Source organism: Ictidomys tridecemlineatus, chromosome 15, assembly GCF_052094955.1.
Source record: "Ictidomys tridecemlineatus isolate mIctTri1 chromosome 15, mIctTri1.hap1, whole genome shotgun sequence".
Lineage (NCBI taxonomy): Eukaryota > Metazoa > Chordata > Mammalia > Rodentia > Sciuridae > Ictidomys > Ictidomys tridecemlineatus.
The window spans coordinates 12664434-12691364 of NC_135491.1; the positions used below are offsets into that span (position 1 = coordinate 12664434).

General features: G+C 51.2%; 1 protein-coding gene across 2 annotated transcripts; it reads right to left on the reverse strand.

Moving 5' to 3' along the window:
- Positions 1-1619: 1619 nt before the first annotated feature.
- Positions 1620-10794, reverse strand: LOC144370804 (cell adhesion molecule CEACAM7-like). Of its 2 annotated transcripts, XM_078032001.1 has the most exons (9): positions 10573-10794; positions 9358-9717; positions 5611-5886; positions 4656-4922; positions 4043-4163; positions 3033-3085; positions 2671-2702; positions 2116-2157; positions 1620-1849 (listed from the first exon to the last, which is right to left on the reverse strand). In XM_078032001.1, the coding sequence occupies exons 1-9, from the start codon at positions 10634-10636 to the stop codon at positions 1784-1786; spliced, it is 1281 nt and encodes a 426-aa protein (XP_077888127.1). In that variant the 5' UTR covers positions 10637-10794; the 3' UTR covers positions 1620-1783. The 2 variants fall into 2 exon arrangements, with proteins under 2 accessions (XP_077888127.1, XP_077888126.1); XM_078032000.1 differs by lacking the exon at positions 5611-5886 and having other exon boundaries at positions 2671-3085; positions 10573-10792.
- Between the last annotated feature and the right edge of the window lie 16137 nt (positions 10795-26931).

Genomic DNA, 26931 nt, shown 5'->3' on the forward strand with positions numbered 1-26931 from the left:
GTCAGAGCTGAGTGATTGTCACTGACCTGAAGCTGGCATGTGTGGGGGCAGGTGTTCAGGAGCCCAGAGCACAGTCACCTGTTGAGGGAGGGTCTCAGGGCTGAGCAGGTTCATGTGGTAGGAATGGGAAGGACTCCTGGAGAGTCGGCACCTCAGCTCTGCCTGTTGTGACCTGAGGCTGGGTCCAGGGAGAAACAGTGGAGGCAAGGACAGGGTACAGAGGACCCTGGGGACTGCTCAGATGCAGAAGGAGAGGAGGACTCCACCCCATCCTAGTCAGGGAGGCTCCCCTGAGCGCACAGGAGACCCTTCCTCTGGGCAGCCTGGGTGGTGTGAGTGTGACCTGCAGGGACACTGCAGGGACAGGACCTGAGTCCTTGGAGGGCCAGGGTGGCTCTACAGGAGCAGGGTATCTTCTTGGATGGGATGAGATGGGAAGGAGGAAGATGGGTGCCATGCTTGGCTTGGAGGGGCTCAGCTTGACCCAGGTTCCCAGGGGCTCATGTGTGGCTCAGGGAGCAGGATGCTGTGGGAGAAGGTGCTCCAGCTGGTGTGGTTTCCAGGACAGGACCTGGGCCAAGAGTTAGGGAAAGTTCCCACCAGGTTTGAAGTTGCAACAGCGACCTGAGTCTTAAGGTTCCTTTGACCTTGGGCACAGCCTCTGGAGCCTCCATTAAGAATGCAGCTGCAAGGACACCTGAGATCGCTGTTGGAGCCACTGTGCTGGAGACAGTCTGTGGCAGCTGCCCCAGGAAACCAAGGCAAGTCACCATGAGTGACCTGATGCTATGTTCACGCAGGATGAGCCTCACTAGAGCTGAGTTGTGGGGGAATCTCCCAGGGTCTCTTCCGACTTCTCATCTCAGGACAGACAACTCTCAGGCATCAGCAGAGCGTCCCTGAGCTTTAGTACATGGTCCTCTGATTTCCAGGAATGTAGTGGCCTGATCCACGTGACCTACCTGAGAACATCACCCTACCCAGCCCTCACCGGAGTCAGAGCAGTGGCCCAGGTGTGTGGAGGAGGCTGCAGTGGACATCCTGGGCCCCAGGTCAGGGAAGAGATCCTCTGCCTCATCACCATGGAGCCTGGAGAGCCCCATATGGGGAGCCCTGAGCCTCTGCCCTGGGTGCTGGAGTGTGCAGAGGAGGCTGGTCCTAGAGAGACCAGGCAGGGCAGAGTGGAAGGTGATGGGAGGGCAGAGCTGGAGCCTCGGGCAGGGGCTGAGTCCTTTGTTTAGGGCCTGAGTCTGGGTCTGGTCCTGTCCCCTGATTACTCTGACAGTCACTGTCCCTTTCTCAGCAGAGGTGAAGATGTGCTGAGTACTGGGCTTTGGGCAGAGAAGAAATCAATGGCCACAGCCAGCCACCATGGGTCCCTGGAGCGTGAGGGCCACTGAGTGCTCTGCTGGCTGCAGGGCCTGGGGACCCTCACCCTTCCCTGTGGACAGACACGACCTTTGCCCTGGCTCCACCTCCCAGCTCCTGTCTCCCAGGAAGAGAAACCCTGTGGGAACCACTTAGAGACCACGATTCCCCTGCGTGACACAGGAGAGAGCTGACCTGGACCCTGAGGGGAGTGTCTGCCAAGAGACGTTCCCACAGGAACCAAAAGAGCAAAGGAGGGAGGGGGTCTTTATTCAGCGCCTTTCCAGGTCTCCAAAGCCCATGGAACCCCTCCCCTCCAGGTGCCAGAGTCTCCCAGCTCTTTTCTCCATTGCCCATGGTGTGGGGTCCTACGGGGACCCTCCCTCCATCAATATGGAGCCTTGTCTGGTGGGAACTAGGAACCTCCAATGGCTGTGTGTTCGACCCGGCAGTAGATGTCCAGGTCAGGGTTTATTAATTCCTGAAAAAGAACAAAGAGTCCTCTGACCCTGTGTCCTTCTGAGAACTGAATTCAGGGACTCCTAGGCCCTGGTCCACCTGGGACTGCTCCGTCCTGTGCCTGGCTGGGCTCAGTGGCTCCTGTTTCCAGGTCCCTTCCTCCTGTGCTCACCACCCCTGATCCTGTTTTGACTACTCTTTCCTGAAAACTCAAGAAGTTTCAGCTAGTGTCAGTTACATGGTCTGGCCTGTGGACAGTGGACCAGAATATTCATCTCCCACACTCACCTGGTAGATGGGAACGGCAGTTTTGTGGCCAGAAACAGGAGCCTGGGCAGGGGAGAAAGAGTGGACATCAGGGTCAGTGAGGGAGGCTCATCAAGGCTGAGACTCCAGGGAGCAGGTGCTGGGCGGTGCCTGGAAGGTTCTGGTCTCTGACAGGCCAGAGCTTACTCCCTGTGTCTGCTTTAGCCCTTTCTTCCCAGGAGGTACCAGCTCTGGGTCCTGAGCACCAGCCTCCACTTCAGGACAGACACCCCAGTTTCTGTCCAGACTGTGGTCCCCATCATTAACCCAGGGCCACTGATAGAAGCTCCCAGCACCCACTCTGCACCTGCTGGCCTCCAGCGGTTCTGTGAGACAAATGGAAGGAAGCAGGGTGGACTGAGGACAGAGTGATGGTGGTCCTGTCCCTGAGAGAGGCCAAGCCTCTGTCCAGGTCCAGGCAAACCTTGCCCTGGTCCAACATGAGAGGGGCCGTCTGTGCTGTACTGGGGTTGACAGTGTCCTTGCCCTGAGCCTTCACAGCCAGGTCCCTGTGTGTAGGGAGCTGGGGGGACTTACCAGGGAGGTGGAGCTGTCAGAGGGACCTTGGCCTGGAACAGAGACAGAGTTAAAGGAGGGTGTGGTGAGGCCTGGGCCCCTGCAGCAGGAGGAGATGGGGTCCTCAGCTTTCAGAGGGTCAGAGGACACAACATGTCCTGGCAGAGACCCTGTGTCCCTGTTAGCGGTCCGGGAGCCAGGGAGCCTAAGGAGGTGACTAGATGCCAAAAGTGAGGCCAGGTGGGTCCCCTGACCTGAGTGTTTGATGACAGGGCTCCTGCGGCCCAGGGGAAGGACTTGACCTAAGGAGTGTTGACTGCAAGAGTGACACTGTGGGGCAGGCCTAGGGCTCCCAGCCACCTGCAGGCTGAAGGGGCACTCACTGGCTGTTGATGCTGGGGTGCGGTGGTCTCTGAGGCCTTGCTGGACACCAGCCCTAGGGAAGGTCAGGCTTATTCATGAGGATGCAGAGAGAGGTCATGGACTGTGGTCAGATAGGGGATGAGGAGGGCACCCCATTTCCAAGGAGGGTGTGAAACCTTTCTTACTCCATCAGGTCTGTGTCCCAGGGGGCCCAGAAGGGAGCTGAGGAAAGGCCTTAAGTGGCCTCTTCTGCCCAGGGACAGAGGTGAATGTCCCTTACAGATGCAGACTCAAGAGGATTTGGCTGACTGACCCTAGAAAGGGACTGCAGAATTAGGGTGAATTAAAGCAGGAGGGTTTGACTGAGTGGAAGGGTCCAGCCGTGTGGGCAGGGGAAGCAGGGTCACCATGTGGGCAGGACACTGCAGCAGCCTCTTGCATCTTGAAAATAGCTAACCTCAGTGACCCTGGTGGGGCCAGGAGTTGATGAAACATGACAGTGGCCTTGTCCTCTCTCCACCCATGTGGCCAGGAGGCAAAGGACATTCCAAGACACACTATCCTGGCTGGCCCCAGGACTGCCACCTCACATATCAGGGGTGTGGGTGACCATAAAGCTATGGGAGCTGACCCCTCCAGCCTCTCAAGGCCCCTCCAAGTGACTGAGTGACCTGGGCCAGGACACTCCTGATATACACAGCCTCACCCCTCATTTCAGGTGGTGGAAATAGACTGTAGGAGGTGCCGGGTTTGACACTAACTCTGTCACAGGAAGTGTTGCAGGTTTTCTGTGTGAAGGAAGGAGGACAGTGCTGTGGGGACAGGTCCCTAGTGACCAGCGCACAGAGGAGGGAGCTGTTGAGGCAGCAGCCCAGGGCCAGCAGCTGGTGAGGGACAGGGGGCGGCTGGGTGAGAGGGGAGGGTCCTGGGGAAGTGGGGAGGTGGGAGTCAGGCCAGAGTCTGTGGACGGGCCTCCTTCCCTCAGGCCTGGGGTCACCTGGGTGGGATCAGGTGGGGGAAGCCTGGGTACCTTCCAGTTCTTGTGTGGAGCAGGAAACACCCCAGAGCGGCCACCAGAGCCACCCCGACCAGGACCCCAGTCACGATGCCAGCGACGGCCCACAGAGGGAGGCCTGGGGTCCTCTCTTCTGCTGAAAGAGAAGAGAAAGGGCTGAAGGGCAGGTCTTCAGGGGAACCAGCTGGGCCCTGCAGGGGGCTACACAGGGTGGAAGGAAATGGCATCATGTCCCAGTGCAGTTTGTCATGTCGTCACCATGTCCTCCTGACTCTGCTTCTGGCTATTTCTTCACGTTTGGTTGTGAAACCTGCATGTGCTCTAGCCTGACCCTCTCCACACGCAGCTGGGCCACATTCTGCTCCTGTTCCTGTTAAGGGCTCTTCCTCTTTTCTTCCTTCCCATCTCAGGACAGTGTCAGCGGGCAGCCCTCACAGACTGTCTAGCCCAGGCCTAGCCTTGGGTCAGATCAGAACCAAGGTGACATCAAGGCACCTAATTTCTGGGTAGTCAACCACATTCTCTCCAAGCTCTGGCATCTACCCCATGCTCATGGCTGGTGCCATATGATGGCCCTTGACAGTGGAAATATATGACAGAAGCACTGGGTGGGACGGGGGCCACTCACAGATCACAGCCAGTCTGTAGCGGTCACTCCTGGTGGAACTGGCGGGGTTGGAGGCCTCACACTGATACTCCCCGGCATCCTCCTGTCTGACGGGGTCTATGCTGAGGGTCCTGTGGTCCGGGGACAGCTGCATCCTGTCTGTGAGCTGCAGAGTCTGGCTATTGAAGATCCACGTGATGGAGATTCCAGGGTCACCTGAGAGGCAGGTCATGGCCACAGAGTGTGGTTCTGTGTTGGTGGCTCTGAGGGAGGGCTGGGCCACAAGCCCTGTGGAAAAGCATCAGGGGGCTGACTGAGAGTAGGCCTGAGGCCTGGGTCCCTGTCGTCCTCAGAGACGTCTGCCTGTTCTCAGGGCCATTGTGATGTGGGTGAGGGGTCCAGAGGATGAGCTGGATGGTTGAGGCCATGGACAGTGGTTGAGGACCCAGAAATAAGATGCCCTTGTTATGATCTTGGGTCTGAAATGGTTCAAGTCTGTTCTGGGAAACTACAAAATATACTGCAATACGTTGACCTTGGATGACCCAGCACCCTCCTCAGGGTCCTCATGTTAAAATAGGGACTTGCTCAACCTCCCTCTGACCCTAGATGACCTCAAGGAGACCCCAAACTGGTCCCTTGATATCTCTCTGGGATCCAGATGGGAAACTCCTCTCAGGCCCCAGGTCCAGCCACCTCATTATCAAGTGGGTTTTCCCGTGGACTCTTGTGTCTTATCTTCCAGAACTTCTGTGGCTGACCCCAGGCCTCTCCAGGGAACCACAAGCCCTCCTCTCCTATTCATGGCCCAAGGCTGGGCCTGCCTGGATGTGCCTGGGGCTATTGTCACAGCCAGTCCAGGTGCCCAGGAGAGAGGGTCTGTGTACTTGGACCCAAGAGGGACTAAGTGGCCCAGCCTCTGGCCCTGTGTGTTTGAGTTCACAGCCAGGGTAATGGAGGAATAGAAGTTACTCACAGGAAATACTCAGGATGAGTGGGTCACTGTGGCTGGCACTCACTGGGTTCTGGGTTTCACACTCATAGGGTCCTGTGTCATTCCTTGTGACATTGAATAAAGTGAGAGTCCTGTTGTTGGACAGCTTCAGCCTGTCACCATCTGGTATGGTCTGATTTTTTATCTTCCAAAGGTAGGTTGCATAATGAATCTCAGGTTCACACGTTAATGCTAGAGAGTCCTCACCCTCCATGGGTTGGGAGTTGTTGATTGTGATGTTGGGTTTGGGTAATTTCTCTGTGCAGACAACAGAGGATTGCCCTGTGATCCCCACAAATGTGTCTTTCTACCCGGGGTGGCCTCTCACCTCCCACCAACCTGAGTCCTGAAGAACCAGGCAGAGTGGGTATCCTGGGCAGATACAGGAGGATCTGAGGGATCAGAGGATGTGGGTCCCCCTGGGCTGTGTCTGGGAGAAGCACAGAGTTTCTCACAGGTGCACTTAATTGCAGAGTTTGGTCCTGGACAGACCCAGGACTGGGAGTTAGCAACCCTGTGTCTCTCCTGGTCCTCGCTGGCCCTGGCTGGCCTTGAGATGCAGAGTCCCTCCAGCTGCATGGACTCCAGGGCTCGGCCCACGTGTTTATCCTTGAGCCATTGGTTCTCAAGGCCATCCTAGATGTGGGTCATGGTTGGACACCCCACTGTGCCTAAACCTCAAGAAAACCCCACAACCTCATCTGAGAGTGGGGTGTGTGAACAGAAACCAGGATACAGGGGCAAGCTTGGCATTCAGTTTGGTGGTCATCCTGGGGCCACAAGGGGACAGTTCTGCTCAGGTGTTTCTGGTGACTGACAGGAGCCAGTGACAACTGAAAGGCAAAGCATGAGTCCAAAGAATTTTCTAGGGTGAGGGGACAGACAAGGTTTAGAGCAGAGTCATGTTCCTGTCCTTGGTCTTTACACCCCTCTCCCCCTGCAGAGAGCAGCTGAGGCAGGTGGAATTGTCCTGAGAGACCAGTGGATGGTTCCTAACACATCAGCACTAAGAGGTGGAAGAGGGGACCAGGACCTTGCTGAAAATACGGCCTCGTGGGCTTGTGTGTGGCAGACCTGGGGTAGAAATGGGGGATGTTAAAGTTTTCCAATATGGGAAAATAGTTTTAATACCCAGGATCTAAGACTCCTTTCTGAAAGAAATATTTCTCTATGGAGCACAGTGTCTTAGACTGAGCTCTGAAGTCCTGAGGGGTCACATTATGACCCAAGGCAGATGCTAAGGTCACTTTGAAACCAGCAGCCTCCTGAGTAAGGAGAGAACTGTGGGTCCTGGTGGAGGACTGAATGGTCAGAGGGGACATCTGAGGGTCTCTGTTATGTAAAATGAGGCACAACACCAAACTCAGAGAAGTATTATTGATCATGTTAATCAATCTAGAAGTCTATGTTCCCAATTGCTATGGAGACTCAGCAAAGGGGGAAGCACCTGACACAGGCCTGTGGAATGCCTTCTTCCTGTTCTTTTCACCCAGGAAGTGCAGTGAGATCATCAAATTGATCCAAATCAGGGCCTAGAGCCCAATGTAAGTGACTGTGGCTGGAGCATCACACCATGTGGGGACAGACCTCCCTTGTGGTGATGGTGTCCTCATGGGGACACAGGCACATATGGAATAGACAGCCCCTGAGACAGCACCGATCAGTCCAGCTCCCCCTTGGGGAAGGTCCTGGGAGTCACTGGAGGAGCGTGAGCCCCACTTAGGGACCAGGATGGAGCCACCAGTCATCTGGGTGTAAGGAGCCTGGGACCTAGGGGCTTGCCGCCCTGTCCTGCCTCTGCCCCCCTTGCTGAGTCAGTGCAGAGAGCAGATGGGGGAGATGCTCAGGCCTGTGTCCTGGACTATTTCACATGTCATTGTCATGGAAGGAAAGAGCCCTGGAAGGGACACAATGGGGCCTCCTTCACAGTGGGTGACATTGTCCCTGATGCAGCCTGACAGGGGCACCTGCCTCGACGGTTTCTGTGCCTTTTACTTCTGCCCAGCAGAGGGCCTGGCCCCAGGTGTTAGCAGGAAGTGGACAGGACAGATGGCCATTAGAGCAGGAGGGAAGGGCATGGCTCATTGTGCAGGGCAGGGCCAGTCCTGCCTGAATGAGAAGGAGGGAGAGGATGGACAGGCAGGAGCAAGACAGCCAGAATCGCCATGGCAGGGAGCAGTGGGGGTACAGTGACTTAAAGCCCCAGGTCCACGAGCCTCATGGCTGCCTCAGAACTGACCCAGGGCCACCCTGAAGACCCTCCACAGCCCGGCCACCCCAAGGGCATCCTGTGATGTGGCTCCTGGGTGGCCTCAGGAGAGGTGGTTGGTGGGATGGAGCAAGAGCCTCAGCCTCCAGGAGGGACAGGGAGCAGGTGGCAGAACCCCCTGGGATTGCACATGCAGGGTCCAGGCTCTGAAGAGGTTCAGGGTCATTCATTCACAATCCCTCCCTCCTTCCCCATAAAACCACTGAGACTTGTCTATACCTTGGGCCTTGAGCTGGTTGGAGGATCTTGTGATGAGTGAGAAAGTCCTGTTCCTTATGCTCCAGAGTGAGTGACACCCAACACACCAGGAAACATGTGACCTCAAGTCCAGCAAGGGAGTGTGTGGACCGGCTGTGTGAATGGAGGACTAGATATTTTGTTGAGGAAGGTGATTTGGTTCCAGAGTAAAATTGATTATTCTCCATTTGCTCTCACTCCCAGACCACACTGTCCCCTCCAGGCTGCCAGTGCCCAGGACTAAACTACCTTAGCCAATGACTGGTCTCTGGTCCACAGATGCCTAATAGGCCTCCAGAATGCCAAGACAGGGCTCTGGCTGCACAGTGACATGCACCACTGACCTGCCACCAATGGTCTGTGCCTCAGTTTCCCTTTATTGGACACATGGGAAGTGGTGTCTGGTTCACCATGTTGTCTCTAAGTTAACCTTGAAATCCTCACAGTAACCTGACCTTGGTTTAGAGGAGCTGCCCCCAAAGAAAAAGCCCCTACTCTGATCTGCCTCCCAGTGAGAGCGCCCTGGGCTGGTCCCGGGAGGACCAGGAGCTCCAGGGGCATCTCTTTCCTCTGTTCCTCCCCTTGGGGACACGGACCTTCCTCGGGAGCCTCATAGAGGTCCATCAGGGCACCTGATTGGCCTGAGGCACCTAGTCCCAGGAGAAGGAGATGCCCAGGTGCCCTTGCCCAGATGTGGCTCCTGGGACTGTGCCCTGGCTGCTGACCACTTCCAGGAGCTACCAGATCAGGTGGCCAGTAAATCATTGCTCCCCAGTGGCCCTCAACAGGAAGCCAAACTCCAACCCTGGCCACACGTCCTCAGGGTCACCTGGAGCCAGGACCCTGGGACAGAGGTCTGGGACAGGAGCTTCTTGGGCTGACTTTCTCTGTGAGGACTCCAGGGCCCTCAGGCCAGGCCTGACTCAGTCCTGCAGGGTCGTTCTCAGGGCCATGCTCCTGGGAAGGACACAGGGGCTGGGCTGAGAGTGCTCTGCCTGGGCCGAGTCTCCCACCAGACCACCCTGCTCTCTGCCAGTGGATTCAGGCAGAGGACTCGGATCTTCTGAAGTCTGTCTGCACTGCTTGTGCCTGCAGGAAGTGCTCCAAGTCCAGTGTGGCGACATAATGCACAGGAGGAGGGAGGCAGAGTCCATGTTTCAGGGTCCTGTGTGTGCAGTGAACTCAACCCCTCCAACACCCAGAGGGCCAGGAGTGTCACTCACCATGTACACGGAACTCTCCAGTTGCTAATTCAACTCTAGCATCGGCAGTTACAGTTTGCAGGGTGTAGAATCCTCTGTTGTTCTGTGTCACTTTATGTAACAGCAGGGATCCATTGGAGTATATTTTCTCTCCACCACTGAATGCAGGCCCTGGGATAGTCGTCTGTGTGAGTACCACATATGATATAATATCGTGGCTGATGTCTGCGGTTTTTCCTTTGAACCAGTTGTAGCCTATGGTATTCTGTGATGCATTGTGGATGAGGAGAAGAACGTCTCTCCCTTCAGCAGCATCGAAAGGCACTGGTTCAATAGTGAGCGGGGCCGTGGGGTGTGGGTTCCAGAAGGTTAACAGTGAGACTAGGAGGGAAGAGAGAGAAATCCATCAATACTGGGCCCTTCAAATGGGGTGGAAAGATGGGGCCCAAGTCCTCAGCAGGAGTTTCATCCTCAGCCTTGGGGTGTGTGGTGTGTGTGTGTCCGAAGGTCAAAGTCAGCAGCATGACCTCCATTCTTTTAGTACCCTTGTACTTGTCTTAGGAACACCTTTCCCCAGGTGTCTGCAAGGCTGGCCCCTCAGTGCCCTCAGAGCCCTGCTCACACCCAGGGCACCTGGGCACCCGCCTCCCCTGACCATCTCCTTACAGACCCCAGGTCTTCCCTGTGGACATTTCCCTGCTCTCTGCCCTCCTAGATCTACACAGCACCTGGCCTCACCTGCAGACCTCCCTCTGGCCTGGCCTCCTGCCCTCTAGAGAGGAAGCTCCAGGAGGCAGAGACTAGTCTGACCCTGTTGTAGCCCAGGGCCTGGACCAGGCTCAGCCTCCTGTGGATGAGTGAAGCAGGGTCCCCGCCCTGAGGGTCCAGATGTCTGTGCCAATGTCTGAGGCTAGTGACTGGAACAAATTTTCACTGCTCTAGTTGCCTTTCTATTTGGAGAATGGCCCTGACAGAGCTGTTAACACTGATTTTCAAAATACAATGGCCCTGGTTATTAACTTGGGGGAAGAGAACCCCTGAGCTTTCCATCCCCCTCATCAGCTCCAGGTCACTGAGAGTTTCCTGTTGGTGAGCTTCTGTCGGTTTTTCGTGTTCTGTTCCCATCGGGTTCCCAGTGAAGCCCTGTGTCCCCTGTGAGGGTCATGTCCTCCCCAGGGGACACCAGCAGGACTGTGCTCCACCTCCCGCCCTCCTCAGGGAACTGTTCCCTCTTACCTGCCAGCAGGACCCCCTGCCAGGGGATGCCCCCTCTGCAGGGACAGGCTGAGGGGGGCTGCATGGTCCCTGCTGCTCTGTCCCCTCTGTGGAAGGAGCTTCACTGCAGAGCCGCTGGGAAGCCGAGGTCCAGGCCAGTCAGCCCTGCTGCCCTGCTCCTCTCTGAGCTCAGCCTCCTCCCAGGGCAGGAGCACTTTCCTGGGTCACAGGGCTGGGGGCGGGGTCTCTGTGGAGGAACCTCTCTGTCCCCTCCCTCTCAGTCCTGCCTCCTGTCCCTTCTGCTTTCCCTGTTGGGTTTCACTACTGCATGCCACACCCTGAGGAGCAAGGCTCACTCACTAAGTAAGTGGCTCACCCAGCACTGGCCTCAGCTGTGTCCTGGCCTCAGGGCTTTCAGCACCACCCAGGGAACCCCTGGGGTCCCCTCACCCTGGGCATGTTTCCTTTATGATGAGAGTCCCAGTTTAGCCCTGTGTCTTCCCCATGTTCTCAAATGCTCTAAGAAGGTGGATTCCCTCCCTGCAGGAAGGGGACAGAGAAAGTTCTGGGGTCAGGAAAGGAGCCCTCTGAGTGATGGCTGGTGAGGGGACCCACTCTCTGTCCTGGTGTCCCCAGCCTGGCCTCTGAGTGGCTATCTCAGGACTTTACACCCTTTGTGTCCTGGGAGGGGAGGACTGTGGTAGTGGAGGTAGGTGACCGTGGGCTCCTTGTTCCTCAGGGAGAGATTTTAGGGAGACCCTCCCTCTCCAATTTTTGGCAGAGCTGTGTCTCAGGCCTGCCCATGCCTTCCTTGGGTGGCCTTGTCCTCTACCTAGTGATTCTCCTGTGGTCACCCTGACTTTCCCCATGGGTGATGCCTGGGTGCAGGGCCTGCTCAGAGACCCTTGGCAGTGCAGGGTCCTCATAGGCCCAGGAAGGAGTAGGAGAGGGAGCGGAGCAGGTTCGTGGGAGGCACCCTGCAGTCTATTGGGATGGAAATCAGGCCACATTTCCACCTCCTGACCCAAAGCCTAGTCCAAGTGTCAGAATCAATCTGCCAAGTGTTGAATGTGAGTCCCATGTCGCCCCCTAGTGGTCATGAGGAGACCTGTGGCCAGTGTCAAGGACTCAAGCAGGGATGCTGCCCAGGGTCCAAATGGTGAGAACTGGCCCTGACCCTGGGCACAAGTGGCTCTGACAGGCTGTATGGTGGTTCCTGTTCACCTTGGGTCCCAAGGCTGATGGACTCTGTCCAATTCAGGGTGAATATAGGGAATAATGGGAGCTGTCTTGGGGTCTCCTGTTCCAGAGTAGGGAGAACTGTGCACCCAGGGGATGGGCAGCCTCAGGCAGGGCCATCTGTTCTTGAGTCTTCAAAGGAAGGGCCTTGGGAAGAGCTCTTGAAGCTTTAGGGTGGAAGCACTGGATTTGTGAGCAGGGTCTGCAGTTGGCTGGTTTGTTCTTGTGTTTAAATACTTGGATCTTAGTCTCAAAGGTCCTGCAGGGTCGTCATGTGAGTATTTTGAAGACTGTCCGGTCAGATGCATGACACGGCCTCTCATCCCAGCTGTTCAGGAGGCTGAGGCAGGAGGAGCACTAGTTTGAGGCCAGCCCATTCAACTTAGTGAGACCTTGTCGCAAGATAAAAAAAAAATGAAATGTAGTCCAGTGGCAGAGTGCCCTTGGGCCAATCCCTAGTTCCTCACGCCTGTCCCCTACCTTACATACACACACACACTCACTCACACACACACTATCTGAGCAGGGTGGGTGTATTTTACACATCTTTCCTAGAGATTTTTCATTGTGTAATGTTTATAACAAAAATGTGCTATATGAACCCTTTTAACTGTTCAAATACATGCCATGATTCCAGCCAAATATACAGTGACCACTACTATTTCCAGAATCTGCACTAAAACTCTAAGCATTATGCAATTACATCTCAGGAATCTATTTCCTGTCTCTATGAATTTCCTATTCTAGATATTTCATATGAACGAAATTAAACAACCTCGAACCATTTTGCCTTGTTTAATCATGTTTTCAGGTTTACTCAGGTTGTGGTGTGCATCAGAAGTTTATTTTTGGGGGGCTGATTAATACTTCAACATATTTATTTGTAAGCCATGTTTATTTATGTATTCCTCTGTTTTTTTTTAAAGAGAGAGTGAGAGAGGAGAGAGAGTGAGAAGTTTTAATATTTATTTTTTAGTTCTCGGCAGACACAACATCTTTGTTGGTATGTGGTGCTGAGGATTGAACCCGGGCCGCACGCATGCTAGGCGAGCGCGCTACCGCTTGAGCCACATCCCCAGCCCCTGTATTCCTCTGTTGATGGACACTTGGGTGCTTTCCACACTCTGCCTATGGTTAAAAGTGGTGTGGCGAGCCTTAGCCTGTGGGAAACTATTGGAGTCCCTGTTTCCATCCTCTGGGCCCATCCCAAGCTGTGGGAGTGCTGGGTAGATGAGCTTCTGCCTGGCTCTGTCAGGAAGTGCTGAAGTCCTCAGGGCTCATAGTCCCTCAGGAATGTAGGATAAAGTGGCATGAGGTGTCATTGTGATTTTGGTTGTTTCCATAGTGACTGATGACACTGAGCATCTTTTCATGAACTTGTTGGCCACTGCAACATCTCCGGGGATGTGGCTATCCAAACCCTTTGCCCTCCCCCTTCTCTTTCACTGCTGGGGATTGATCTGAGGGGTGCTGTACCTCTGAGCTACACCCCAGCCTTTACATATATTTATTTATTTTTGTTTTGGGACAGTTCCCCAGGCTGGCTTCAAACTTGCCAATCTCAAGTCTTAGATGCCTGAGGTTACAGATGCCCAGGACTGTGCCCAGCTCCTTGGCCTCTTTTAAACATAGGATATTCTTTGGTTGCACATTTGTACCTGTTCTTTATTTATCCTAGCATGAAACCCATATCCCATGTATAATTTGCAAATATTTTCTTCTATTCTGTCACTTCAGTTTTATTTTTTAACTCATTCTCTTATTATTTTATTAGTGATTTTGTTAAAAGCCTATGGATCGGGCTGGGGATGTGGCTCAGGTGGTAGCATGCTTGCCTGGCATGCGTGTGGCCCGGGTTCAATCCTCAGCACCACATACAAACAAAGATGTTGTGTCTGCTGAAAACTAAAAAATAAATATTAAATTCATTCTCTCTCTCTCTTTCTCTCTCTCTCTCTCTCTCTCTCTCTCTCTCTCTCTCTCTCTCTCTCTCTTTCTTTAAAAAAAAAGCCTATGAATCAATATTCATTTACAAAAACCTGTTCAGTCTTTTATGGTAAATACTTTTAGGTTTAAAAAAATAAATTCATTGTCACATTTGAACGTCTTTACAAGTGAGGATCCATTGTCCCTCTGCCTCCTGCTTCCTGGGAGGTGCTGTTGAGGTGGGTCTGTTCGGGATTCTTCTCCCCCTGCTCGGCCTCTCCCTCTCTCTCTTCCAGAAGCAGAGGATTTTGTGTCCTGGGAATTTTTCTTTCTCTCCCAACAGCTCAGAGGACTGGGGCAGCTTATCTTCCTGCAGTTGTTCTTCTCTGTGCAGAGTTTCCACTAAACCTGCTCTTCTTGGAGTTGCTGCTACTCTGTCCCTCGAGCACATGGACAAGCTGGTCACGGTCATAAAGCAGTTGTGTTGGCAGAGTTTGTGCAAAACCTTTAGAGTTCTGCACTAAGCCTGAGAGGAGCGCCAGCCACTTCTCTACCTTCAAAGACAGATTCTGACCCCATTTTGCTACAAAATCATGATGAGGATCGCCCTGTCCAAACATGAAAGTGGACATTCTGATCCATTCATGGCATTCTAGGAATGGGGACAATGTCAGAATAAGTTTTCCTGTGCCATCAGTTTTGCTCCATGGAAGTCCTTCTCCACCATGCGGCCAGCACACTGGTTTCATTAATGAGGTTCTTGGCATAAAAGTTAGCTAGGAGAGATCGAAATAAAACACACAGACTCAGTTACCTTTTTCTATGACCAGGTCCGAGACGGCTCCCCTCTCTGGTTCCTACCTCTAACAGCCCGGTAGGCAGCAAGGATTACTCAGGGCTAGCAGGAGAGAGAGAGAGCGAGCACGCCAGGGAGTAGCCTTTTATTGGGAAACAAGAAATTCAGGGGAGAATTCCATCCAATGGAGGTTGAGGAGGGGCTGCACTCCAAGGTCAGGGTGATTGGGCCCCTGGGGTCAGTGGTCAGTCACACCCCCACACGGATGGGCTCTCTCATCAGGAGAGGGCCGGGAAAGCTCCGACACAGCCAAAGTGCCTCAGACCCTTAACGGGAGTGGCCCAATCACGTGTGAGAATGGCTCTCCACATCCTTCCCCATGTCTTTTTGCTGGCACCCATCTGAGGATACCCAGCTACATCTCCCCTATAACAGAGTGAGGCAGCTGCTCCCACAGCTGGATGTGGCCCAAGGAGCTCACTGGGACCAGGCAGTGCCCAACAGACCTGAGCATAGGTGGCTGCTTTCCAATGGGGGTTCAGCTTCCAGAAGTTCCCAGGACCTGTGAGCAGAGGCAGAGGCAGAGAAGGCAGGACTCCAGGGAGAACTGGAATTGTAGGAAAAAAAAAAAAGAGTCTGAGACTTTTCATGTCCAACTCCTCAGCCACCAGCCAGGGCTCCTGTGGACATGGGATATCCCAGGCTCAAGGACAGCACTGGGGAGTGCCCAGCTGCAGTGAGTGGCACTGTTTTTTTTTTTTTTAAAGAGAGAGTGAGAGAGGGGGACAGAGAGAGAGAAAAAGAGAGAGAGAGAGAGAGAGAGAGAGAGAGAATTTTAACATTTATTTATTTTTTCTTAGTTCTCGGCGGACACAACATCTTTGTTGGTATGTGGTGCTGCTGAGGATCGAACCCGGGCCGCACGCATGCTAGGCGAGTGCGCTACCGCTTGAGCCACATCCCCAGCCTGTGAGTGGCACTGTTGGCCCTGGAGGATGTTAGGAGCTGCTTTTAGTAATGTAACAAATTCAAGGAGGAGAAACATTGTAATTTCCACCAGAACACAATGCTGGAGATGGTGCATGAGCAGAAGGGCCTCCTTTTCCACACCTTAAAAAATGAGCAGAACACACTTGTATGGAAAATAGTACCAGTAACTGTGATGCGTGTTCTGTTTTTCATTAGCCTGTGAATGCCACATTTTGAATTTCTCTCTTAAGGAGCTGGGAGAGCTGTCCACACAATGGGGACTTAAGTGGACTTTGCTGTCCATGTAGCTGCCATACATTCATGTGGCTCACCCTCTCTACACAGCAACAAGGTGCTCTGTGTCTCTGTCCACTGTCACCCCTGCACACAGCGGGAGGAAGCTCATGCTCCCCCTAAGTGCTGGAAAGTGTCTTGGTTCCTCTTCATCCCACCATTCAGATTGGTCCAAATTCTGCTGGTCACAGTGTTGGGACCCCAGGTGGAGGTCTGTTCAGGGTGATGTGAAGGAAACCGTCTCTGAGAACATGTCCCTCCAGATCACCTGCAGAGGGCATTTTGGACCTGTGATGATGTCAAGATAAGTGAGAGAAGCAGAGGTCAGGGATAAGGACACTGAATCCAAGAGTGGACAACAGAATCGCCCAGAGACTGAGAGGTGGTGGGTAAACAGTGAGGACCCTAAAAGCTCCCTCTCACCTGCCCCCTGAAGAATAATCAGCGAAGGCCCCTGTGGCTCTGAGTGGGCCAGAGCTGGGGCAGCAGAGTGCTGCAGGCCCAGGGGCTGGTGAGACCCCAGCTCTGTCCAGCCACTTGGTCAGTTTGGGGTTGAGTCAACTTAATGAATGATCCACAGTCTACGACGTGGAACATGAAGAGAAATTCCTGTGCTGTCCTTTCCTCTTACTAAGACCTTTCTTCCTAACCCAGAACTGACTTTGCCGTCTTTGCTCAGAGGCCTCCTGAGGTGGTGAGAGTGGCCCAGGGACTGTCCAGGTGCTGGGTGTGGGCTCAGATCACAGGCTTCCTCTTCCCAGTGTGACAGAGCTCCCTGCGTCCAGGATGTCATGGACCCAGCAGGTGTCACTGATGTGTGGCTACTGGCCCTTGGGAAGCCCACAGTGCTGTGGAGGTCAGGCAGGTGTGTGGCCATCACCTAGAAACATGTCTTCTCCAGGGACTTCAAGTGATTGACAGTGACCAGCACCAGTCAGTCTCTGCCCCTCCCATCAGGGCCTGAGGGAGCAGGAGGTCTCTGGGCTTTACTGTCACTCTTGAGTCACGACAGGAAGTTGGCTGTGTGTGGTCCTGCCACTCACCTCAGCAGGGGCCATTGCTGGTTATCTGTAGAGAACCTGGATTCCCACCACCCTCTTGCAGGATAGAGGAGAATCTGAGGTCTCCTCCCAAGGGGGGAGGATTTTATCTGTGGAGTTATTTACTGCAGGTTGGTGTAGACCAGTGAGTCTCAGCCAGGGACCGTGTCGCCATCCAAGGGACATCGACAGTATCTGGAGACACTTTTTATTGTCACATCTGGGGGAGGGAGTCCTACTGGACTTAGTAGGTGGACTCCCAGATGGTGCTCAACACCCCACAGCACACAGCCCCCCAAGAATGGCCAGCCCCAGTGTCAGTGGAGAGGAGAGGGGAGCCCTATGTCCTGCACCGACCTCCCTAAGCTTCCCCTCCCTCTGTTCCTTCCCACCCCTCCCCACCTGTATCCCTCCTCAGTCCCCTTCCCTTGCGTCTTCAGTTCCATCCTCTGAAGGTGCCCTTTGCCCAAGATCAGCCCTCACTGGCCCTCTGAGGGCCCCTTTGCACATCTGGTAGGAAGCGTCCACTAGAGGGCGCGTGCTCTTCCCTGAGCTCAGGGGAGCCTTGCTGTCCTCAGACCAGTGCAGCTGCTTTTCTCACTCCAGCTGGAGTCCTGGCTGAGCTGCAGATTTCCCCAGTAGGAAGCTCCTGGGACAGGCACCAGGAACCTCAGGGAAGAACCTCACGTAGGAGGTGGGCAACACAGCCTGGCAACCCGGAAATAATGCCAGCACCCAGGTCAGTGGGGAAGAAGTAGATCTCAGACTCATGACTGGACACCAAGCGCCCTGATGCCCCTGCCCATGTGGTCTCTGGGGAAATGGCTGTGAGCCTGTGTCCCTAAAGGCTGTGTCACCTGGGATTTGTGTAAATAGGTGTCAGCAGGGCTGCTGTGGAACATTCCGTACTGGACCTTCTACAATGGGATACGGGACCTCCCAGATATGCTCACTAGGAAGAATCAGGAGGGATGTGACAGTCATCAGGCACAGATGCCCATCAGGGCCTGAGGGAACAGGAGGTCTCCAGGCCTCACTGTCACCCCTGAGTGGGGACCAGGAAGTTGGGCGTGTGTGGTCCTGCCCACTCACCTCAGCTGGGGCCATTGCTGGTTGTCTGTAGGGAACTGGGCTTCCCACCACCCCCTTGCAGGGCAGAGGAGGATCTGGAACCTTCCCCTAGAGTCAGACAGGGGAGGAAGCAGGTGAGTTAGGAGATGGAGGTGGGAGCTCTTGGTTGATGGGCAGCCAGGAGGCGCCCAGGCTCTGAGTGCTGCAGCTGACAGTGGTCAGAGTGGGCCTCTGGGAATCCAGCCTTGTCCCTGCAAATGTTCATGAACTCCCCACCTCTGTGCTCCTCAGTTCCCTTCCTGAGCTCCTCGCCACAGCCACCCTCACAGCTGAGGCCCTGGGTCCTACACCAGTACTTTGTCCCCATCTCCCTGTGCATCTCTGTGTGATCTCTCTCCTATCCCCAGGTAGGTGGCTGTCATTATGCCCCTGTCCCCATGTAGGTAAATGACCAGCTGAAGGCAGAGTCCTCCTTCCTGGTGGGCTGTAGGACCAGCACTGGGCCCCTGGGTCCTGATTATCAGTGAGTCCCCAGGAGGTGGCAGCAGCTGAGCAGAGCTGGGGAGCCAGGGACTGGGGTGGGTGGGACCCAGGAATGACTGAACTTGCTAGTGCAGATGGCAGGTGGCTTGTGCTGGGGGAACTGGGAATTTAATGGGAAATGTGAGGTTTTTCTTATTTCTTAGTTTTTGGAGTTTGGAACTGCAGGTTCCCTTGAATGTCCCTGTCAACCTCAGTGCTATGCATGAATGGCTCAGAATTCAGGTTCCACACTCTGATGCAGGTTGGTATTGGGAGCACCATCAGGCTGGCCCAGGGGACCCTCTGCATGTGCAGCTGCTGCAGACAGATGTGCTCTCTCTTGGGAACTGTGCTCCCTGAAGCCCCACTCTCCTGGCAGACCCAACAGTCATCCTCCATCTCAGTCCTCATAGAGGTCCGTGAGCTGACTGCCCAGGGACATCGTGCCTGTCATTGGCTGCATGTGCTCCTGATGTCTGCCTGGTGCTGTCCAATGCCACCTGCGTCCAGTACAGATGGCTAACTTAAGGTCACTTGGGGGAAAATCCCAAGGTATTAAAATAAAATACAGACACACAATTTACCTTTAAACCAAGCTCCAGGATGGCTCCTCTGCCCTCAAGCTCTCCAAAAGGGAGAGCGAGGAACTACACGAGTGGCTGGTGAGAGTGAGCGAGAAGGTTTTGGAGTGGACTTTTAAAAGGGGGACTCTAAATTCTTAGGAATTCCCATCCAATGAAGGTCAAGGGGGGTAGGGTTACAAGGACAGGTGAGGTAATTGGATCCCTGGGGATGTGGGAAGGCACACCCATGCAGGAAGACACAGTCGCTTGCACCCTAAAAGATCAGGGCAATTGTCTCGGTTACCTAGGCAACCAGACTGACAAACTCTGCACTGGACGGCAGGGGAGTCAGACACAGTCACGTGCTAGTTTGGCCTCCCACAGTCCAAGGTCCTGCAGGTATCCTGAGAGGAGAGTGGGGGGGGGCAACCTCATACATGTGCGACCTTAGTCTACTGGATTTTGAGTCACTTAACAGATATTTATTCAAATGCAAGAATCAAAGGAGCAGGACTTGTTTCTATAATAAATGGTGTTTGCTGCTGTGCACTGTCCACTCTTGTTCGCTGTTCATTTTGACAACTCATTGACACTCTTGGCCGCTGACCTTAGAATTATACGAGACAGAAGCATATGGATGGACTGCAGGGGAGTGACCTGAGTCAGCTCTCCCTCACCAGAGAAGGCTCAGCACCTTGCCCTCACTCTGTCCAGATCTGCCACAAGAAGTATGTTTTCTGGAGGCTCCTTCATCTACAGTGTATGTGGGGAACCTGCTGGGTGCCACACTCCTGGTCACCTCAGAGTCACCCCCTGGGAAAGGTCCAGGCTGGCTTCCCATGGGTGGTCTGCGGTCCTGGAGGTGAGCCTGGCTCTCTAGGTCCCTGGAGCTGCCCTCTCTGAGGCCCAGGTCTCCTCAGGAAGCTCTTCCCCCACCAGGGTGCCACTCACCCACCCTCCTGTCAGGAGTGGCAAATCAATTATGGCTCTGAACTCTACAGCCCTGGACGGCTTGACTGCCCCATCTGGGAATCTTCCCATGTGAAGGTGTAGAAAGACACACCCATTTGCAGGCACCCTCTGTTAATGGGGATGAATCCGTGCCTGACTAGGAATCTGTGAGTTCAGTAGTGTTGGCTTTAGCACAGTTCTCTAAAATAACAGTTCTTGTTTAATCAGCTGTTAAATTCCTTTAAGATTACTTGCTCTAGAAACAAGAAACAAAACTTAATAAACACAATGTTATGGGTAAACTAATGTTTTAAGAAATCTTTGTCCTTTTAACATATGACTGATTGTAAAAACAAACTTATACAGACCTTCTTTATCACTTACTTAAACTCTCTTATTAAAGACTTTCTTATCCAGGAACACTTTTTCTCTTCTATTAAATATGATTTCCATACCTAGGTTCTTGTAATTTCTCTTTCCCATCTGTTAACCTCCTTTTCTATTCACATTTTGAAACCGTCTTTGTAAATTTCTGATTTTAGGCAGATTATTTCATTTTAATAAAAAGAAATACTTGATTTTACCTATAGTACTCTTAATGGAAACATCTGAAACTTTTGGGCCTTTATTTATAGAAATCTTCTATAAACCCTTGTATCTAGAATCACATCTGTTTACCATTTCATGAAAACACAATGTCTAAGTGTCAGTGATGACAAAACAACTTTAAACCTTTTTTTCTTTATTTACCAACTTATGAAAACATCAGTGATATTACTCAATGCAATTCAAGGAATTAAGAGTACTCAATGGTATATTTAACATTTAGCATTTAACCTTGTAAATCAATCAGATATCCAACACAAGTACTCATAAATGAGTAATCCCATGTCAAATCTACAGATCAATCAGATATCTAACAAAAATACTCATAAATGAGTAATCCCATGTCAAATCTACTTTACTTATTTTATCAAAACATCAGACAAGTGTATTGAACAGTGTTAGCCATTCCTTCCTTGTTGAAGAGAAGTCCTAGAACCAAAGCATATCAGACATTTCATAGACATCAACATTTTATTAGTTTTTTTAACACTTAGAAAAATTTGTAAGCTTAATTTTAAAGACATCATTATTTCCATCTGTTTACCCAATTTAAATTGAACCATTTAAATCACGTGAATCAAAGATATTTGGATCCATTTTTAAAATTTTTTTCATGAGCGCTCCAATCTTCATATCATGTGCATGAAATATGGACGTACGCACATACAGACATATAACACATAACACAAGTGTGCACACATAACACAATAGTAAAGGCCTTGTAGCTTTTCTCAGGTGAAATCTCCATTGCAATGTTTAAAAACTCACAGTTGATCAAAAATAGAACTGACCAGAAAAACATTACCCTAGGTCTGTAGGATCAAAATCATGAGCTCAAAAAAATACAGAATCTAAGAAAAAGCAAGAGTCCTAGAAAAAATGACCAGCCGGTAATTAGAAAGTACCATACAATTTACGTTTTTGGTTTAGTCTAGTTTGACTTCAGGTAAAAAAAAAAAACAAAAAAAAACCACTTTTACTTGCCAAGGTCTCGGCTTGGCACCAGAATCACGAGCCACCACACACCTTTGTAGGTTCAAACAGCAATTCTTTATTCCAGCTCTCACACTGCCTCCACACAGGTCCAGGGACAATCACGTTCTGCCGTCTCCCGCACAATTCACCTACTCCACGAGGCTCTCTCCAAATCCCATTTTAATCTCACGAGAACTCAAGCAGCAGGAACACCCTAATCCCAGCAATAATCTTCAATCTCCAACTTCCCTAAAACCCATTATTTTAAACTGGCAACGCCTTAAACTCAAGGAGCCAGTTACTTCCTCAAACCTGATCAGCTCTAAACCCGGATCCGCCTTGGTCCTTGAGCAAGGTCACCTTATTAAAGCATGCATGCAATGTCCCATCGAATGTCCTCTAAGCAGCATGGGGTACGCTTGGCAAGGAAATTTCGATGCGTCATTCCTACTTGGTAATGGCCCTCAGCATTTACTCTTTTTTTTTTTCCCTTGGGCCTCAGATTAGTCTCCTACTGAGCTTGCAGGCTTCTTCTATCTGCATTTCAAGTTAAGCCCTGGTTGAGGTCTGGAAGGAGAAGGAAAATTGCTATTCTGAGCAGAAACCTCATACCTAAGGCATTTTAACCTTAAGTCTTAATTTTCAGGTTTGGATGTTGAAAATTATGATACAAGTTTAAGATACGATTCACAAAATTTCATACCTTTATATCTTCCTACACTAGAAAAACTTTCTCACACAAAACTGAAAATAGGATCTTACTTGATAATATAAAAGCTACCATCAGAAGAAATCCCTTCAGGATCATTAAGCCACTTTTTTTTTTTGCTCTGAAGTTCCTATAGTAGTATTAAATTCCAAAAGAAAAACACACACTACCATCTATATCCAAAATTAAGCTTTAAAAATTCTCTTTAAAAATTGAGCTGTGTTTTAAAGAACTTTGCTATTCAATGTCATTTCAACAAGCCAGACCAACCCCCAATCCAACACTTTCCTTTCCTAAATCCTACACACTGAGGGGAACAGATACCATACCATGATTTACTATCCTTGCCTAAATTAATTCACTGGTACACTTAGTGAAATCTTCCCAGGCTACCCAATTCAAAAACTGGTGAAAAAATAAATAATTGGGAGTTACTTGCCAACTTGGAAGTAGAGTTCTTTAGTTTTCCATCCTAAGTTATTTAAATTCTTTGGCATGAATTATCTGAAATCATAAACTAAACAATTACCTAAACCCAACTTTTAACTGCAAGATTGTGCAATGTTTCAAAAATCCATTCAGATACCAGATTGTTACAATAAAATGTCATCATTTAGTCACACATTCAGCCAAGATCATTCCCAAGAAACAATCTATAATATCAACACATTATTGCCCATGTCTTAAAGGGCCAGGAACAGATAGACAGACAGAAAGGAGTTCCAGACTAATCTTTGAAACACACAGACCAGATAAGAGAAAAATCTCCCCAAGTTTCCAACTCCCATTTAATTATGACTCATACACCAGTGGCACCACAGATGTCCCCACGAGTGGACCAGACGTTCTCACAGAGGGGCAACCTGAAGTGTGAGATCAAGGGTCTCGGTGTGGAGACTTTACTGCATTCAGTGTCCCCTTCTTTTTAAGTAGACAGAGGTGGAGTAATCCTCACAGTGCAGGGAAGGAAGGCGGGAGTTCCCCAAAGCAAAAGGGGCTTCTGCAGCTGCTGGGAGTCCTTCAGTCCCTCCTTTTACTTACAGGATTAGCTCCTCTGGTTCGTCCTGATCCCTGGCACCAGGCATGCTCATATCTCCTAACTTTCCAGTAGTCAGTTCTCAAAACATTAATCCTCTGCATGCAGTTGTTTGGAGTGTGATGCTTCCTCAAGAAAGGAGTAATTTGTAACTGAAAGTTTGGTTCCTGTCCTTGAAGCTAATTAATGCCAATTTAATAATGAGGACAGGGTTTTGAGAAAAAGAAAAAGGGAGATATCAAAGTTCTTAGATCCCCCCAGGCATTTCCCTCTGCAGTGGGTGCACGCAAGCCAACTACGGAAGAAAAGAAAACATTGCTTCTCTAATCTCGCTTAACAAAGGGGAGTGAAGTTTACCAAAGTTCTTTAAAACACAGCTCAAAGGGGTGTAAGAGGAGAGAACAGAAAAGCTGGCGGTTCTATTGACTTTTGGTCCCTTTCAGGGAAGCAGGAGAAGCATCCCAGGGACATTTTCAGGCTAAAATTTAGCTAAAGTTACCTCCACACATCTAAGGCAGATCAGAACTTGGATCTGTCCAAAGTGAAACAGTACCATCACACTTAACAGAGACACAGACAAAAAGCCAAAACACAGATTCCCTTTTCAGATTGCAGACAAAAACGGAAGTCCCCCTCACACTGGGTCTGACAACCACAGTTTGGGGGAGTATCCCTCTCAGATTGGGTCTGATGACCCTAGGTCAACAAAAACAGAAGTGGGGCTGGCCCCAAGCCAACTGGGGCCTTCCCCTCAGACAAACAGATTGGGGGAGTATCCCCCTCAGATTGGGGTCTGGGACGTCTCCCAGCAGCCCTAGCTGGCGACCCTATGGAAAGGCCACCCAGAATACAGAATACAGATTCTACGGGAGGCCGTAGTCAGAACAAAGCAGACAACAGACACAGGAATAACAAACAAGACTCACCCGTGTTAGTCTCTCCGGTTCGGGGGTCCTGGGGTCTGGGGGCTCCCAGACGAGCCCCCAGATGTAATGCCAGATTCGTGGGACCCCAGTAGACCTCCAGGAACCGAATCAGATGCAATCACACAAAAGTCTTTATTGCAAGCTCGAGCCTGGACTCACAACTGTTCCTGATGCAGTGGTCACAGGGAGTGAGTCCAGATCCTTTGTCCAGTGAGATTTTATAGGTTTTGGGGGATACTCTATGCATCACAACATCACCCAGCAAATCATTCCATACTGTGGGAAAATCAAACAACAACTCTTAACATTGATTAGCACATTCAGTGGCGGGAACAAGTTGGGTAGGGGTGATTGGTTGGAATAACAGGGGGATTCGTTTGAACTGATTGGTATAGGCCACTAGGGGTATATGATCTAAACTACATGGTTTCCCAACATGTTATCAACCACCATAAACTACTGGGGGTCATCTGGCATCCCAGGTATTTTCCCTGTCTCATGCTGATTGGTGGTTGCTGGGGGGTTACTATGGGTCCTCACTTAGCCTAACTGAGTCAGGGACACCTGGTGCTACAGACCTCTCCTGTTATTTACAGACAAACAACTCAGCATGGTGGGTCTGTGCTTAGGAGTGCTCTGAGGGTTTTTCCAAGGACAAGGGTCACGCCCCCTTCCTTAGGACAGGCCTTGAGGTAGAAGCTGCTGTTATTTATTTATCTTTAAAAATGGAGTCACATCAGTTTCTCAGCACGCTGTCCATCTACAACTACAACAACAACAACAAAATTTAAAAAAAAAAAAACCAGACAAAATTACAACAAATTTGGTTAGAGATAGTAACTGGCTTCTGTACCTGTTTCTAGAATCAGGCAGGGATCAGAACCAGAGCAGCTTCAAAGAACCCCGGGGCTGCCATGTTGTGCAGCAATGTTTATGGGGGAAAATGGAAGTGAGGTGTGGAGACCTCAGTGAGGTTCAGAGTCTGGCTCATTTGCTTTTTTGAATCAGTTGGCTGCCCAGGACAGATTGATTGACACCTGTGACCCACTGAAGCTCCGTAACTGTAACCAACAGTCACTCAGCCATTGTTACAAGAAAGACTGCTCTGTGGATCAGTTTCATTTTTGTAGAATGACTCCAAGTTTGATTGTTCTTTGGGCTCAGTATAGGGGCCAGTCAAGTCCCATGGCTTCCTAGGATATTTATTCAAGGTTTGGTTTGTTTGCTTGCTTGCTTATTTTTTGGTACCAGGGATTGTGCTCAAGGGCACTTGACCACTAAGCCTCATCTTCAGTCCTTTTTATTTTTTTCCTGTGAGACAGAATCTCACTAAGTTTTGGGGGGTCTTGCTAGGTTGCTGAGACTGGCCTGAAACTGGTGCTCCTCCTGCCTCAACATCATGAACCACTGGGATTACAGTCATGTGCCATGATGCCAGCAGTTTACTAGGTGAAGGAGACCCCTCTTTCCATAGTTTGTCATTGGTTTCTGTGTTGTCTAAATCACAAGGGGATGGCAATCAAAGGCCATTACAGATTTCTCCTGCTCCAAGGTGTGGAATCATCTGTCCAGGAATTTCTGGTTGTTTTAATGAAGAGAAGAGAAAAGAAATCTCACAGACTACAGTCTGGACTTTAGAGAATTTGTAGCTGTTGCCCATGAAGGCAGGTGTCAGGGTGGATGATCATGTGGGAGGTCATATCCCGGAGACGACTAGAACAAATACTTATTTACATCTCCTAGTTCATAAGAAATTTCCAAAATTGCCTTCAGGGGCCAGGGAATGCAGCTCCCTGCAGAGTGCTTGCCTAGCATGTGCCAGGTTTCTGTCCCTGGAACCTCAAAAAACAAGCTAATCAGTGAGTCAACCCTCAGTTCTGTAGTGACCTGAGTGTTAATTTTCCTCCTCTGTGACCTGCCTCCTCCTGCTGAGCCCCACCCACGTGCTTCTTGGCCCTGCTTCTGTGTGGACCCCCCATTTCTCATTCACTCCACTCTGCAGGGGTCCTACCCCACAGTGAGGTGGATCCTGAAGGTCCAGTTCCACTGCCACCTGTTGACACCAGTAACTTGAGAGATGGAGTGTGGCGGGGAAGCATTATTGACAATGGGTGGGCAACTTAGCAGGTGGGGATTCCCATCCTGAGAAAGCCACTGTGCCAGGGGGTCACAGGCACAGGGCCTGGGTGGGGACTTTAGTGAAATTTCTCTTTAGTTTCAGGCAGCGTGGGTGCTAGAGGCTCATAAATCCTGTGATGCTCTGCTTTTCTTTTCTTTCTTCTTCTTTTTTTATACTGGGATTGAAGCCATGGTATTTACTACTAAGCTACAGCCCCAGCCCTTTTTCTTTTTTCTCTCGAAACAGGATCTTGCTAAGTTGCTGAGGCTGGCCTTGAACTTGTGACCTCCTGCCTCAGCCTCTGGAGTCACTGGGGGGCCAGGAGTTTGCCACTGGGCCCAGCGGGGGTCTGAGTTTCTGGTGCATGTGCTGTTGTTATCTGAAAGTCATCAAGTGTTCTGGGATCTGTAACTCTAGAGATAAGTTACTGATTGGACACTGTCTTTCTTTAGGAATAGCTGACCTCATTGTTTAAGATAACAGAAGAAGAGCTGGGCACAGTGGTGCACACCTGTAATCTCTGTAACTCTGGAGGGTGAGGCAGGAGGAGTCTGGGTTTGAGGCCAGTCTCAGCAACTTAGCAAGGCCCCCAAAACATAGTGAGATCCTGTCTCAAAATAAAAGGGGTTAGCAGGGCA